The sequence below is a fragment of the Mesocricetus auratus genome, unplaced genomic scaffold (assembly GCF_017639785.1).
Source record: "Mesocricetus auratus isolate SY011 unplaced genomic scaffold, BCM_Maur_2.0 Super-Scaffold_100040, whole genome shotgun sequence".
NCBI lineage: Eukaryota > Metazoa > Chordata > Mammalia > Rodentia > Cricetidae > Mesocricetus > Mesocricetus auratus.
This window is the reverse complement of record NW_024429217.1, coordinates 6,998,859-7,015,654: the sequence shown is the minus strand read 5'-3', so window position 1 is coordinate 7,015,654 and position 16,796 is coordinate 6,998,859. Positions and strand designations below refer to the sequence as shown.

The following is a 16,796-nucleotide window of genomic DNA, read 5'->3' as shown; positions in this document are numbered from 1 at the left end:
TTAGAAGAAATAAAATAACAGTATGTATCATTTAGCAGAGTACTTTTCAGTTAAAAGCAATAAATAAAAACCTTTGGTCCAAGCCACTCATTTCTCCAAAACAGAGTTGAGAAGCATGCGTCCTGGTTCAGAAGTAGTTTGCAAGCCAATCTGTTGATTCTAACAAATGTCTTCATAAAGGGAAACTGTTCTTTAGCAAGCAGGTCGTGGCTGCAAAGATTTCAAAACAACAAGGAAGGTGAATTGCAAGATAAAGGGCAAGCGGAAGTCACCAAAGTGCAGAGTGATGAGAAATCATCAACCCCTGAATGGATCTGAGAAGGCATCAGCCCAAGAGTGAGTCTGAGACTCCTCCGGTTCCCAGCCTGAGTAATTTCATACATCAGGTTCAGGTTTTGTGCTAAGCATGTCAACTTCTGTATTAGCTTTAACTGTCTGGTGCAAGTAGCAGTCCTTTAATGAAGTGCTTCCTCTCATTCCACAGATCAGAAACAGCTAAGGAGCATTAAAAATAATCACAAGATTGTCTACTGAGTAAGCAGCAGGCCTGATGTTCTCACTCCAATCTTACTTCCTAAGGATGCCTCTTGTGTGCAATCTCCTCTCTGCACTGTTCTCTCTTTTTTAATGGCTGTTATTTAATGTTTAATTACACGTATATATTTGTGTCTGTGTGTGAGTGCCTACACATGAATGAAGTTCCCCATGGAGACCAGAGAGGCTATCAAATCTGCTAGACCTGAATTGACAGGCAGCTGTGAGCCACAAGGCATGGCTGCTGAGAGAGCTGAACTCATAACCTTTGAAAGAGCAAAAAGTGTGCATGATCACCGAACCATCTCTTCTTGCCATTTCCTTTGTTTGTTTTTATAGCACACACACCACAAATTTTGATTCAAGATCTACCCATTTTCTCCTCTTTCTTCCTTGTTGACCCTTACAAATAAAGAAAATATGAGTTGAGATTAACAAAAGCATTACTGAGTAACTGCTCCTAGGTTTGTGATGACAATTGTTAGTAGGAGGGCTTACACTAAGAAAAACACTACATTTCCTGGAATATTCTAGGAATTTCTTTTAAAAATCAAAAGAGGTATATTGCTCAAAATTCCAAGTAAATACATGTTATGTCAAGACCAAATGCATAGTTACTATGGCAAAACAAAGCCAAATATCCACATAGGTATCAGTACTAGATATCATACTAGATAATATTAATGCTAGTTCCAGGTACTCCGACAAGTAATTATGAGGATAAGTTTTACAAGCAGATACCATCCCTGAGTGTGGTGGCTCCTCTCTTTAGCTCAAGGACTTTAAAGTATATTCAGGAGAATCCGGAAGTCAAGGCCAGTCTTAGCCAAACAGTAAGCTCAAGGCCAGCCAGTACTGCATAAAAAACTGTTTTTAGAAAACTGGAGCAGATACTATTATTTTCAGAAGACAAGTTAAATCATAGATAGGAAGGCTGGGATTCAACACATATCTTTGTGCTGTCCCAGGACACGGTCACTCTTTGTATTTGTGAACTCATCTGCCCTATTGAGAAGAACAAAGCAACAGCTAACTCTTTAGGAAACACTGCTGGCATTGGGTGTCACTTTGGGAACTTCTGGTTTGAGAGATCTATGTTTTAATTTTTCTACAAACTTAGCATAATTGATAATTATTATTTGACATATTTGCGTGCAATACACTTGAATTCTATTAGAAAAATGACTTGAGGTGTCCCTCCTAACTCTCTTTCCTGTGGACCTGCCTCTTTGCTTCACACCTCTCACCAGCAACTGGGATAACCACTCATTGACTTAATTACAACGACTTCCCATGGTCCCTAGCAAAGCCATATTATTTAATGAATCATGTAAATACTGCAAGAGAAATTGGAGAGTTCTTTTGTTTAGTTTTTAATTAAGCGGTAGTAATCATAACATGTTATTCAAACAAGGATATTTGCAGAGAGCGCTGTGATGTTCTAGCCTGCTTATACTAAACCTGTACCTTCTACTTTGGATATGGGCAAGGATGATTCCACTGTTTAAGAGAAAATTGCTCACATTTCAACATGCCATAAAAGACATGAAAAACCTAAGCATTTTGGGCTGGTGTGCAAAGAAGTCTCAACTAGATGATCTATCCATGAATGGTGATTGCTCAGAAATAAATGCAGGAGAATCGGTTTCACTGCTTAGCATGCGTGTAAGCTTGATACTCTGAGTTAATAAGTTCCTGACATTTATCAGTAGCTGACTGAGGGAGAAAACCACCTCAATGCTTAATTCTAAGTCAGGTTCTTACTAATTAAACTGAAGATAGATTTGGTTTTGAAAATATGCATTTCTCTGAAAGCATTTATGAGGTTTCGATTTTATGGATTTCATACTTCTAACAGGAATTATAGAAGTCTCCCACCAGAAGAGCTTTAGGAGATTAAGTCAAATATATTATTTCATAATGTATCATAAACAAAAGGGATATAATTAAAATCAGCAAGCTCCACTGTGGTGTGGCAGAGATAATGACTGTGTGTCACCAAGTTGAAAAGAAAATGCATAAGCATGTAAGCCACCATCCCTGCATATAATTAAGAAATATAAGCCAAGCAGAATTAGAGGTTGCAGCTTTAGATCCCGACAGGAAAGCACAGGCCTCAGGCTTTGGCGGCAGCTCTTAAGACCTGCAACTCCTATCAGTTGGTCCCATTACATCTAATAAACTTTTCAAAATCCATACATATACATTATTAAAACACTATCTGTAATAGGCCACTTTTGGACTTTGCATGTTTCATTAAAAATGATGGTAGAGTGAGGAAAAGAAGATCTTCTTTTTTTTTTTTTTTTTTTTTTTTTTTGGTTTTTACGAGACAGGGTTTCTCTGTATTGTTTCGGAGGCTATCGGTTCAGACCGGCCTCGAACTCACAGAGATCTGCCTGCCTCTGCCTCCCGAGTGCTGGGATTAAAGGCATGCACCACCACCGCCCGGCAGATCTTAGTTCTTTATATTGACTAATTGACTATAGGTTAATTGTCTCAAAATATCATCTTGAACATCTTGATTTCAAAGCATAGCTCACCAAGCAGGCTATTCAGATAATGTTTTATTTTGCTTTCACAGTCTTTGAAAACATCAAATACTCACTAGCTACTCCTTAATTCTTCTAATTTTATTTTATGCACATGTCTGTGTGCCACTATTGTGCCTAATGCCTGGGGAGGTCAGAGGAAGGCACAAGATCCCCTGGACATGAATTTGAAGATGCTTGGGAGCTGCCATGTGGGCACCCAGCCAGGTCTCCAGCTCCACTACTAGTTACTTCTTAACATATTTTTACTCAGAAGGTTAAAATTTATGAAAAACTTACATACAGTTTCTAAAGTCTGAACCAGTGATGTCCTGTGCAATGCTCCTTCCAGACACCCAGGGACTTCAGCCTTATTGTTCTTTGTGTTCATTTCTGTACCTCAGATTTCAGGGGGCTTGAAGAAAAGCTTTCTTTGGAGCTCATAGCCCATTCCACAACTCCTTCCCAGAGGCTCTGAGCATCCCATCATTTTAAGGTCTGAACAAAACAGAAATGGTTCTTCCATTCCCAGACTTTCTGCAAAAATACGAATTCTTGATTTTGTCTTCAAAAAAGTGAATTCAAAAGTCTAAGTTTCAGATATAAATTTAGGCTAATGGTGTAAAGAACTTAGCCTAAAAGTACTTTGAAAACTGTGTTATTCAAATACACATGTTGTCATGTGTATGCTTACATGTATGTGTAATTACCTGTATGTGTGCATTTTCTTATTCAGCTGATGTCCTAAGAGAAACCACAGTGACTGGGTATTAACAAATTGTATTACATCACTATTTCTTTAAGTAGGCATTCATTGGTGTCTTTGATGCTCAGCATTCTGAAATTAGCAAGCACAGGACAATGGGGCATTGTTTCAACTTGCTTTCTGTTGATGTGATAAAACATCATAACCAAAAGGAGAGGAAAGGGTTTAATCTCAGTTTTTACTTGCAGAAATAAAAACTCAAACAAAAGCTATGGGAGAATGTTGCCTATTGGCTTTCTCCCCAAGACTTGTTCAGTCTGCTTTCTTATACAGACAAGCATCACCCGCCAGGGTTGGCACCACCAACAGGGGGCTTCCCCATCCCCATATCAGTCATTATTCAAGATAATGCCCCACAGACTTGCGTACAGGCCCATGTAAGTTGAGCAGTTTTCTCAACTGAGTTTCCTCTTCCTGGAAAACTTTGGTATCAAGGAGACAAGAAATGTACCAACACAGGCATGTATCATTTTACCAGTACCCTTATTTTAAGCCTCACTTAGATCACTGGGAGGAAATAAATATATTTAAAGTCATATTCAACATCACAGAGGGTTTTGTTTTTAGGGAAGTGCCCAGACATATGGGTATGTCTCATTGTTACAGTAGCAATAACTGTGAGTTTCCAGTGACCCATGTGCACACTGAAGTACCCACCATTCTCCAACAGATCGTCCCAAATCCATGGTCACAAAATGATCCCAGCTAAACTCTGTGGAGCTCAGAAAGTGAAAACAATGTTTGAAAGGGAATTGTAGGGAGAAAAAAGGTAAATAGGAGCATGTAGCAGGCCAGAGTACAAGGGAATAGAATAATAAGAATAAACTCCATTTATGTACAAAGCTGTCAAAAATTTCAACAGAAGTTTTTAAGAACTCATTTTAATAAGTGATTTACTTGTTGTTCATGTTAACTAGGACATATTGACTATTTCAGCTGTCTTACCTTCTTTATTGAATCGCATGTGGTTTCTTTCTATGAGGGTGACAGCTATCTAATTCCAGATATTTCTGAGGGAAGCCATGGCAGTGAACACCATAGATGAATAACCTAGAGAATGAATGTCACTATGCAAGAAAATAATTGGCAGCTGTTAAAATGCCACCACACTTTGTATGGTTTGGTATTAGTAACTCTGCAAGTACTTGAATAAGAGAGGAGTTACGTCCAAAGAGAAAACCAGGGGCATTTACATTGGAATCTGGTTGACCAAAATTTATTTACTTTTAATGTACATCATTATATATTCACAGGTTTTTCTTTCCTACTTCCTTGGTTCAAGAAGTGTTCATTTTTATTTTGCTTTCTAGTACTACAAAAATACACTTAAGGTTTTTCATAGTACATGAAATGTTGTATAAAATATATATCATATCAGCAATTAATAGCATTTCATCCAAACAGGTAATACACAGTAGTGAGTTTATTGTTTATGAGTATATCAATATTGTTTTAAATATATTCTGGAATACAAAGGCAACACTGCAGTGAACTATTGTGAAGGCAGGCAAGGAGTCTGAAAAGTTATTTCTTTTAATATTTTTTCTTCTATCAACAGCACTTCATTTGAAAATATTCCCATTCAGCTGCAGATTCCTCATTTGATGCAGTGAAGGGGAAATTTATTCCTCTGACACATTTATTCTTTAATCGTTATTCATTTGTAAAACTTGCACTGAGTGACTCTGTGTTTGCAGTGGCAGAAAGATTGATTTTGACAGTTGTTTTTAATGCTTATTCATTTAAATAGATTCCCACACAGTGGGATTATGGGTGTTTCCCTTAAACGGGAGATCCCTGAGATAAAGCAAGTATGGATGGACCTGTGAATTTTTCCAGAGCCTTTGCAGACCCTGGCATGTTAAAAAGAAATACAACAGAGGCAATAAGGAGAAGAAAGAGTGATTCAAAGGGTGAAATTTACCTAACCATTGGTAAATACCCTTTGCTCTGGTGTTAATTATGGTAGATATTATGTAATCAAGGTCCCGGAGAGCAAGGTATATATCACATATTTTGTCTCAATGTTTAATATGATGATTCTACCTTAAAGCTGTTTGACTCATTTTGGTACTCTACACAATCTAAGTGGGATGGCAATGGCCCGAGGAATCACACGTGTACTTATTCTGCTAAGTCTCCGTGCGTTATTATCCATAGTTCCCAAGACGGCGCCCAGCAATGTGAGTGGAAGAAGCGGGAGAAGGCACGAGCTGGTTATCGCCTGGGAGGTAAACACCACTTCTTTACAAGTATCAGAGCAGTTTTTTGCTTAAAAGCAAGGGCTCTGCCCAGAGACTCTGCCCTAATGTGAGGCTGGGAGTTTCTGTTCCAATGAGGAAACAGTCTGGAAGATCCGCCACTCACAGGAATGTGGCCTAGGTAAATCCTCCTCCTCCTCCTCCTTCCAGGTCCCAGATGACTTTGCAAAGTCCTTGGTGTGCTTGCTGTCACACAAGCTCTCTCAGAATGAAGCTTCACTAACTCAAGAACACCCTGGGCAAAGTACTACAGTCACTTAGATTACTAGTCCAGTGTTAATTCTTTTATAAGCAAGTAGCCACCTTGACTTCTTTGGAAACCGAACCCATGCAAGAGGAAGGACGCCACCACACTGAGTATATATGGTCTGTGGCTGGTTTACCTCAACCCACAACTCAATCCTATTGTGAGTCAATGTTCGCCTGCCTTCTCTGAAAATCAGAACTGGGACCAAAATTCTCAAGTTTGTGTCACATTGCAGAATATGCCATACAATCTCCAAATACTTTTTGCTAATAGAAAGAATGAAGATAGAGTAAGTGTAAAGAATACACTTTTCAGGAAGCTAATTTTCCTAGCTATTATATAACCTCACTACTAAAAGGCCACAAAAAACAAATGGTCATTTTTGTTGGAAAAATGAGACAGTCTTAGAAATCAGTGAAAATATGTGTGCAAGCAAGAGGCTTCCAGAAATTCATTGTCTGTCTTCTATCCATTCTTCTCGTGAGTAAAACTTTATGCAGGGTATTAATATTTCCTCAGAGGTATTTATTTCCCCACATTTATTGACTGTCTCCTATGACCTTGACTTAATACACTTTGCCGTTTCCACTATTCAACACATAGTTTTTCTTTAAATCAGAATTCAAGCTTTAGAAATTAGCACACAATTTCTGGATATCTATGAGTCATCATCATGTTACATCAACATCATACATATGACATTACTGCTAGTAAGTAGTTAGAGGCTGGCGACTTCCCTCCACTGCCTTGTCAGCACAGTTACTTCTATCTGTAATATGCAGTTGAAACCGTTGAATAAATTTAAATGCAAGTCATGTATAGCACAAGAAGTTTAGAAAATATGTAACAGTCCAGTGTAGATTTGTTTATTTGTTTGTTTGTTTTGCACATTAGGAAAGCTCAGATAGAAAAGAACACTGATCATTGCTTTTGATTTGATCTACTATGTGTTCTGACGAGCATTAACTAGAGACGAGAGACTGGCAACCCTACATCGAGATAATTCTATGTGTAGCATGCTCAATTCTACAAAAGAGTCCAAGGATCATCAGCTGGTATACATGACTAATTGGAGTAAAAATGTTTCACTTCATGAGTTGCCAATACTCTAGTGTGTTTCCTTAGATACCAACTGATAGAATTCCATTTTTATCTTGTACCTTTACACCCAAAGCACACATACAATCTTAGTGTCCAACATATTAAAAAAATTCTGAAACTCTTTTCTGTAGTTGGCCACAGTTTTTGCAAAGCTAAGCATTAAAAGGAAGTTTCTCAGTCAGTTGTTTTGATGATTGTTAACTGTACTATCCTTCTTTAGCCAGTGTCAGAAGAGTTTCAAAATGGGGAAGGCTTCGGTTACATAGTGGCATTCAGACCCAATGGAACACGTGGCTGGAAGGAGAAGATGGTGACTTCTTCTGAGGCTTCCAAGTTCATTTACCGAGATGAAAGTGTACCCCCTCTCACGCCCTTTGAAGTCAAAGTTGGAGTTTACAATAACAAAGGTGATGGACCCTTCAGTCAGATTGTGGTCATCTGTTCAGCAGAGGGAGGTCAGTGTCTTTACCACCATTTTTTACATTTCGGTATTTTATTTTGTTTTTCTAATGAGATGTTGTGTGGCTGCTTTAGGAAATACTGGTGTGCCAGTTTTTGAAAATCTCACTCATAACCCTGTTAAACATATTAGATATAGTTCATGAACTTTTTCCCCGAGTCATCTTTTTTAACAGTCTGCATACATTGATTTGTGCTTTTTCTTCATTAATAATGTGTGGCCAACATGTTTCCACTAAGTGGATAATATCAGTAATCTATAGAGTACGTTATTTCTCTGGATATTTTACAGTGTGTGTGTGTGTGTGTGTGTGTGTGTGTGTGTGTGTGTGTGTGTGTAACCTAACTGAAGATTCCATTGACATGTAACTAATAAACCATTATGTCTAACCAATGCGTAAACCATGGTACTGATAAAAAGTCTCAGACACAGCTCTCTGTTAGAAATTTGTTCCCATGCATTTAAAACCTTGTGACATTCTTGGACAAATGCCAGTAAAGAGAAAGAGAAACTGAGGAGCAGAGGAACAAAGGGTCCTGCCATAGTTTATGCATCTTATGTTAATTAAATGCATATCTCTCCATTAAATCCTTTATTTTTCTATAACGTGTGCTCATCACATGCATGAGCTCATTTTATTCTTAGGCATTTAAATGGGGTAAAATCTAGTAAGTGTGCTCATTTCACAGAAGAGCAAACTGCAGACCAGAGGTTCTATTGGTACTGTAGCTAAACCAAAAGCTCAACTAAGATCCTAAGTCTCTAATAAGTTTAAATACAAAAGTGCAATTTTCTGAAAATGGGATGCATCTTAGCTTTCCCCCTTAGTCTTTCTACTCAAGTGCAGAATTTCAATAGGTTCAGCAAGTAAAACATAGTAATAATAACTCAAAATACATTCCACAAGGGCAGCAGCTGTTTCAAATAAGCAAGGTCAATATTAACTGAGTCTGGTGCTCCTTTGATGCCCACATGTGTGGCTTGAACGGCTCAAGAGAATTATCAATATTTTGTGTTATATGCTTCCTGGGAAGAAATAAACAAGATCATTTGAATGTAGAAGAACAAAGGTAGTGATGATTTACATGAGATACACTTTCTAATAAAAGCTGTCATGCATCTTTGTAATACAGAGCCAAGCTGTGAAACTGAAGCAAAATGTTACACTAGTAGAACAATAGTCAAGGAGGTGAAGAATCAAGCCATAAGCTGTATGAGTTCCACTAAAATTTCCATGCACTTAGCACGCGCATGTTACCTAATTTTATGCTTTAAAACAAGTATGAGGGCGTGATTTCAAGTCCAGTCTCAAAGAGCCACAGAAACAGACCCAGATGCATGTGAACAGACAACAGCCTTGTGGAGTAAAGAGAGTAAGTGGACTTTTCATAGTAGTATAGGAATAAAAATTATGGTTTGGAACAGGAGGAACACTCCACAGTTTAAGAGTACATCCTGCTTTTGCAGAGAGCCCACCCCTGGTAGCTCACAAACACTTACAACTCAGCTCAAACTCCAAGATATCTGATGCTCTCTTCTGGTCTCTCAGTCGCTGAACCCATGCACATATGCCCATACACCTGCATAGGAGCTCACAAATAATTAAAGGGAAAAGTGAATATTTTCTTTTAAAGCATGTGTTACCCTGCACTGTCTCACTGGGAAAATATACAGTAAATACGTCATATATGATGTCTTACTCCTATCAGCTGTATGGTAGGACACATTGCACCAGAAAGTGAGCACCCCTGTCGTTTTAAGTTTGCTTTAAACTGACTCCATGCACATGGCAGCAGCACTCACAGTGAGTTACAGAAATCCAGAAACGTGCCTTGTAGGATAATGCTTGGACTGTCTTTTAAGGAATCCTGTTTTATAAGTTACTTGTCAACTTTAGCTTTGAAATTAAATTATAGCAGTCACCAAGGGTTACTTTTTTCTTTTCTTTTCTCAAGTTATTAGATTGTGAATCTTTAAACTTGAAATGGCTTGCTTTTGGAGCCTTCTCTTTCAAGTTAGACAGGAAACATGCATATTCCCTTTCAAAGACACTGGGATTGTTGCTACAAAACAGTTCACTGTAACACTTCATTTCTCAATGCAAATATGAAAGATACCAGTCCTGAAGTATGCACAACCTGCCTTTGTTCGGACTGCAGGATCTAAGCATGGATATGTGAAATTTTATCACTAATTAAATTTACAAAGTTGGAATTTTGTGAAGCTTAAGAGTTTGTATCATTTAAATCGCATCAATTAGAAGGCAGAACAGGAATGAAGGAGCATCTCCCTTCACCTGCACTGCAACTCAGTGTGATCACAGGAAGATTATGTACCATTCTGAACTCGGACTTTCTTCCTTGACGGTGAAGGTTTTAAAGTAGAATAGTTCTAGAACGCTCATAATATGAAAATTAAAATTCTACCCACTTGTTCTGTATTCTGAAATATTCTTTAAGCAATTCTTCCAAAGAGAAAATGACAACAGGACAACCTTTACCATTCTTCTTAGAACCTTCACATTCAATTGCAGCCTACAGAAAAGCAGAAAAAATCCCATAGCCATCAATAACAGATTGGAAGATTTATTTATTTGTCATGTTCTACAGCTTTTTCTGGCATTTGGGGCTTCTGCCTCTTCACGGGAATTGCGTGACTCTTGTTTTGATTAAGTTGAAGAACTTGTTCCTCATTTGAAGGAACTGATTTGCAGTTATCCCTTGAAAATCAGGAAACCACAGCTCAAATTAAAGCCCAGTGCTTACGAGGTGGTATTCTCCAGATAGGCTCTTAGCTGAAACTGATCTCAGTGGGATTTACATCAAGCCAGAAATTTATAAATTGGCATATTAGTTATAAAATACAAGGAATAATCACCCATCTGTGCTGTGTGATCCATTTGGATTAGTGACTATAAAAGTTCAACGGTTCTGTCTTCATGGAATTTTTAACTAATGAAACCATAACCCTTCTCCCGCAGAGTGTATTACACTCCCCTTTGATTAATGCTGCTGCTACCTCTCCTGGGAAGTCAGATGTACAATCAATATTACAAGCACATCCCCCCAAATCACTAGGACAACTCCAGCTGCTGGGTCACTTAACATAGATGTATCATCTAAATTCATGAGCATGGTAATTCTGCTCTAAATTTTAATCTAACTGATACTGAAATCTATCAATCAGTGCGTCCACTACATATCCTTAGATTGGAGTGGAGGAGCTATCCATAGCCTATATCACACCCTAAGCAAGAAGAGAACGTTTCAAGTATTTGTCTTCTACACAGAGCCTAGTATATTTGCAACAATAAGTTTCTGAACTTTTACCAATTTACCTGAGTGTCCACAGCAGGAGTTGAGTTGCGATGAAAGAGCAGACATGATGACATGTCCCTGCAATTACAACCCTGGGAAATAGAAACTGGGGTGGGAGGAGATGCCTCGGGCTTGCTGGCCAGTCTAGCCAATTGGAGAGCTTTGGGTTCAGTACAAAACCCTGTCTCAAATTAACATGACAATAAAATCATGAGGTGGAGAACAACACGGGTCAGCATTCAATGTCAACCGTGGCTCTGTGCCCATCCACATGACACATACATGCATTTAATCACATATGCTACAAGCACATACACACGGAAAACAAAACTGAAGTACTTTTTAAAAGCAATGGTAGACATCATGTGTGCACAACACCAGGGGAGCCGGGTCCTGTGCCTGGAAACAAGTACTCCCTTTACCATTTAGCAACTGTGTGACAGCTTTCATAGTCTCTCTACACCCCTTTGAAAAGTAATTAAATAGTATGTAATAGTTTTGTTGAGTAATTCAATACATGTCTGGAATTCACATGTCTTGGAACATAGTAAAACCTTTTCTTAAAGAGTCAAATGTGAAAAAAAGGAAAAAAAAATTAACAAAGAGTCAAATGTGACTACATTGAGTTCTTTCCTTTATGGTGTTTCCATTTAAGCATGTTATGTATATGTTTAAGGATAGTCTCCCATCCCTCTGTCTCTGGAGGCAACTGAACAGTAGAAGAATAAATTATATTTGATGCCTTGAAATTCGCTTCTCTTTCCCTAACATGGACTCTTCAGAAATTCAGAGTGTAGGCCAGGGGAGATGGCTCAGAGGTTAAAGGGCCTGTGGCCAGAAAAGAGGACCAGAGTTCAGACCTCCAGAGCCCGCATAGAAGCTGACTGGGCCAGGCCCCCTCCCTGCTAGCCTCCCATTGGAGTCCTTGAAGGTGGAGGCAAGCATCCTGGAGCAAGATGGCTGCCAGGGTAAGCTCAGGGTCTCACCCAGAGACTGTCTGCAAGAGTAAGTTTAAAGACTGCTAGAGGCAAATTCCTGGTACCAACCCCAGGCCTTCATACATAAAGATGTGGACCCATACACACAGATACTGCACACTAGAAGACAAAGGAAAGAAACTGAGAGGCAATTCTTTGCTGTCAAGTTTAAAACAGAAAAGCATGTTTAGACTGTCCTCCTGATGAGCAGGTTCGGGGAGGGGCACTTTCAGAAGCAGCATTTGAATGAACTTTCCCGGAGAAAATCTAGAATGTTTTAATTTTGTAGGCTGTATTAGATTGACATATTGGCTTAAATTGATTTGCCTGAACCCCAAAATCCACTGGTTATGTTATCCCTGACTTGTAATGCAAGAAACTTTCTTAAAGTGTGTCTACGGTGTCTCTCCCTTATGTGGCTTCAGTGGTCTTCTGGACAGAACAGAAGAGTCCCAGCCAAACACTCTGCCATCCAGACAGTTTTTCTTGTCTGCAGGTGAACGCTTATTCAATTCAACTGTAAAGAGTTCACAGCAGAGTGTTGGGATAAGCTGGTTGAGGCCATGCTTTTTCCCTGAAATTGTGACTCAGGTCAGTATGGGTGGACTTCTGATGCTATTTGTTTCTAGAAGGTGAACTGACTAAGTAAGGCCTTTTGTCCACACTCACCCAGATGATGCAACTCTGGCCCACACCCCCAAGAGAATCACTAGCAACACATCAGGACCGCTCTGACCGGAAGTTAAAAGCCTTCAAGCTTTCAGGTGGAAAGTTGAATGATTGTTTGGAAAGTCATTCCTAACCACGTCTGGTGTTCTTTTACAATCTTTAGTTTTCTTTGAAAGTTCCATCTGAGGCACATTTAAATGTGTCTGGTGCCCCTGAAAGGTGACAGGGAAACACGATCTCTCTGCAGATGAAGAAGGACAGAGAGGTTGAACCCAGCCATGTGGTTTTCTGCTTCGGAAATTATTGATCCCCCTGCAAGCATTTCCAACAAAGATGTAATTGCCTCAGGAGTATAAAGGTGGATGGAAAGCATTTGGCAGGTGAATCTCTGCGATGCATTCATTCTGAAGGGAAGCGACACGGTGACAGAATGGCAAATGACAGCCACAGCGCGGCTCCTTTGAAGTGAATCTTACCCGAACCTGAGTGACCCAGTCACTTGTGTCTCGAAACCGCTGGCGTCCCCTTTCTTTAACTACACAATCAAGAATTTAAATTCCGTTAAACAACTTAAAAAGTCTACAAGTCTGCTAGTCATAGCTCTAGAATGAAATAGAAGCTCTTCTCTTTTAAGAAAAAAAAAAGAATAGATTAAAATTAGACTGTGAAGCCATTTGAGGGGCGTCAGAGAAAAGATGCTAGTGGTTCTCAAAATGAGCCTATACGGTTGGCCCAGCACAGTAATCAGTGTTGACCTGTGTGTTAAAACCAAAGGAATTTTGGTTCAATTATAGCATGTGGGGTGTTTTCTAAGACTTATGTTTAATTATGTGTGTGTGTGTGTGTGCTGTCTGTGTATCTGTGTCTGTGTATCTGTGTCTGTGTGGGTGTCTGTGTGTGTACATCTGTGTATATGTCTCTGTGTGCCTGTGTGTGTGTGTCTGAATGTGTGTGCGTCCCTGTGTGTCTGTGCATCTGTGTGTGTTCCTGAGTGTGTCTCTCTGTCATTGTATCTGTGTGTGTATATCTGTGTATATGCCTCTGTGTGCCTGTGTGTGTGTGTTCCTGAGGGTGTCTCTGTGTCTGTGTGTATCTGTCTGTGTGTATATATCTGTCTGTATGTGCATGTGCGTGTGCGTGTGCATGTGTGTGTGTGTGTGTGTGTGTGTGTGTGTGTGAGTTTGTCAATATGAGAGTACTCAAGGAATCCAGAAAAGGCTGTCTGTCAGCCTTCCCGGGGATAGAGTGGTGGGGAACTGTAAGTTGCCTGATGTGGGTGCTGAGAATCAAACTCAAGTCCTCTCCAGGAGCAGCACATGCACTTCCCCGAGCACCTGTCTCTGCAGTCCTAGCATGGGAGTTTTAATCTGACACTACCAAAAGAAAACCATTGCTTAGTACAAATATAAATGTTTGGGTAAGTCTTGTGTAGACTTATTTTACAGCAATGAACAGATGCCCTTTGAGTGATTTATTTATTTGTATTCATTTTGAGATGAATCTATTAGATCACAAGCTGGCCAGGAAGCACAGTGTGTCTGATCTGGAACTCACTTTGATCCTCCAGTCTCTACCCCTGCACTGCTGGGATAGCATGCTTATACTGCCCCCCCCCAGGCACCGGCCTGGTATATTTAAATCAGCAATAGTCAAAAGCTTCTAGATAGACCTGTAACTGTTTCCTCATCGCTAAGGAAAGATTTCAGAAAATAGTCACACTTATTCTGGGTTCCTCGCTGTGCCTTTCGAAAGGTGTTCTTTATAATTGTGTCTTTGTTGTATACTTTTCTGAAACTGGGGTCTGGGGACAGCAGGGGTGGGAGTATTAATTTGAAGTTAGTACAAAAGTCTCTACAACTTTTATAGCACAGGATTTCAAAAATATATATATATATAATAATCTCTACAGAACTGTTCGACCTAATCTGTGACCTTTATTCTACCATTTCAGTTAACACGTGTTTGTGACAGTATTTATGATTCAACCATGTCAAAGCTAGAAATATTTCCTTGCTCATATACCATGCGATGTCAAAGAAATCGCACTTCTTGATGGATGTCAGTCAGACATTGTGTAGTAGAAAATCATGGTGTGAAAGGTCACTGAGCATAGAAACAAATGGAGAGGCGTTTTTGCGCAGCAGCACTGAGACCTCCAGGGACTTTTCTACTCTGCCTGTACCTGTCATAAAGTCATTGAATGCCTTTTAAATATCAGCGTGTATAATACATTTCTTCCATTATCATGGAAATGGGGTTTTGTAGCAAAAACAGCTAATGAAATTTAGACTCCCTCTTTGATTACACAAGGTAAATATAGTATTACCATGATATTTTTTGTGAATGAACATTGCTAACTACAGTACTAGGCATTCTAGATGAATTATTCCCAGTAAGACTAAACCCTAACATATGTGAACATAGCTTTTGTTTGTTAATTTTTTATTTTGAGCTAGTCTCTTGCTGTGAAACCTTAAATGGTCTTGTGTTCACTGTGTAGATCAGGCTGGCTTTGAAGTTGTGACTCTCCTGTCTCACCTGCTGGACTGCTGTAACCATAAGTATTTATCACTATTCCTGTCTTTGATGATGCTTTTGTTACTCCCTTATTACATATGAAAGAACTTGGTATTCAAAGGTGGGAAAATAATTTGTCAAAAGGTAACTAAATACCAGTAGGGGGTTTTGGTGTTGTTTGTTAAATGTTTAACTCCAACATAGAAACTACTCATACTAACAGGATAGCATGTCATTCTTGGAACACATGCACACACTGTACAATCAGCAATGACTATAGCTTTTAACAGGCAAAGCATCCCCAGAGACATTGTTTTTCATTATGCACTGTTACATAAGGTCATTTTCCCACAAGTATATTATGTACCGTGAGAACATATCTCTGGCCCTTCCTCCCCAACTCTCTGTCCCTTCCCATTAGTGTCCACTATTTCCCATAGAGTTTTCTTTCAATTTGCATGCCTTCAGCACAAATAAAGTCTCATGTTTGTATGAGTTCAGAAATTCCAAATGAGGGAAAACAGGTGATAACTGTCTTTCTGAGACAGTTAACTGAGTATGATCATCTCCAGGTATAGCCATTTTACTGACAATGACACAACTTCTCCATGGAGAAAAAAATCCCTATCACGAGTAAATGCCACACTTTCTATTCCTCTGTGGTTAGACAGCTAGACTGTTTTCACAACTTTCGCCCCAAAGCATTTAAATAAACAAATAAATAAATAAACCCACACATCCTCCTCTCCTCATTATTCTAGATTTGTCATTGGTTATTGGTAAGATTCTAATGTAAATTGGCCCAAACCAAAATCCCAACTAGATCACCTTCTAATCTAGCTATTTTTCACAGTCACACAACGTATCATTCAAAAATAAGTCAAGAAGACATGAACTGCGAAGAGACCCCAGACCAGTGCTTGGCAGAGATAATGTGGGACTGTGGCTCATAACTTCCTCCTTTCTTCCTACAGAGCCCACTGCTGCTCCCATCGATGTCAAGGCTATGAGTGTATCTGTGTCAGAGATTCTTGTTACATGGAAACACATTAAGGAGAGTCTTGGAAGGCCGCAGGGGTTTGAGGTATGAACAGAATTATGAAAATAAGCCTTTTATTTTTCTGACACTGTGTCCTGCTGAAGAGGCGTTTCAGTGAATCTTCAACAGAACCATAATCCTTTGAAACTTTGCTCTCTCTGTGATAAAGAAACACTGTTCTCCTGACAACTATTCTGCTTCTCATTAGTTGGCTTACTTTTTGTAGTCTCCATACCACTGTGCAACATTAGAGAAGGAAAGGAAATGGAGTTTCATAAACCCAGAAACGATGGGTAGTTATTTATTTAGTTTTACTATTTTCAGACAGAAATAATAACCTTATAATCATGAATATGCCATATTAATTCAGTGACATC

General features: G+C 39.2%; 1 protein-coding gene across 2 annotated transcripts in view; it reads left to right on the top strand.

Moving 5' to 3' along the window:
- Positions 1–16,796, top strand: part of Cntn5 (contactin 5) — a 1,164,510-nt gene that overhangs the window by 1,113,838 nt on the left and 33,876 nt on the right. For both annotated transcript variants that reach the window (XM_013118528.3, XM_040734736.1), the window contains exons 19-21: positions 5,992–6,062; positions 7,661–7,895; positions 16,355–16,464. In XM_013118528.3, coding sequence (XP_012973982.1) covers positions 5,992–6,062; positions 7,661–7,895; positions 16,355–16,464 — 416 coding nt within the window. The remainder of the gene's footprint in view (positions 1–5,991; positions 6,063–7,660; positions 7,896–16,354; positions 16,465–16,796) is intronic.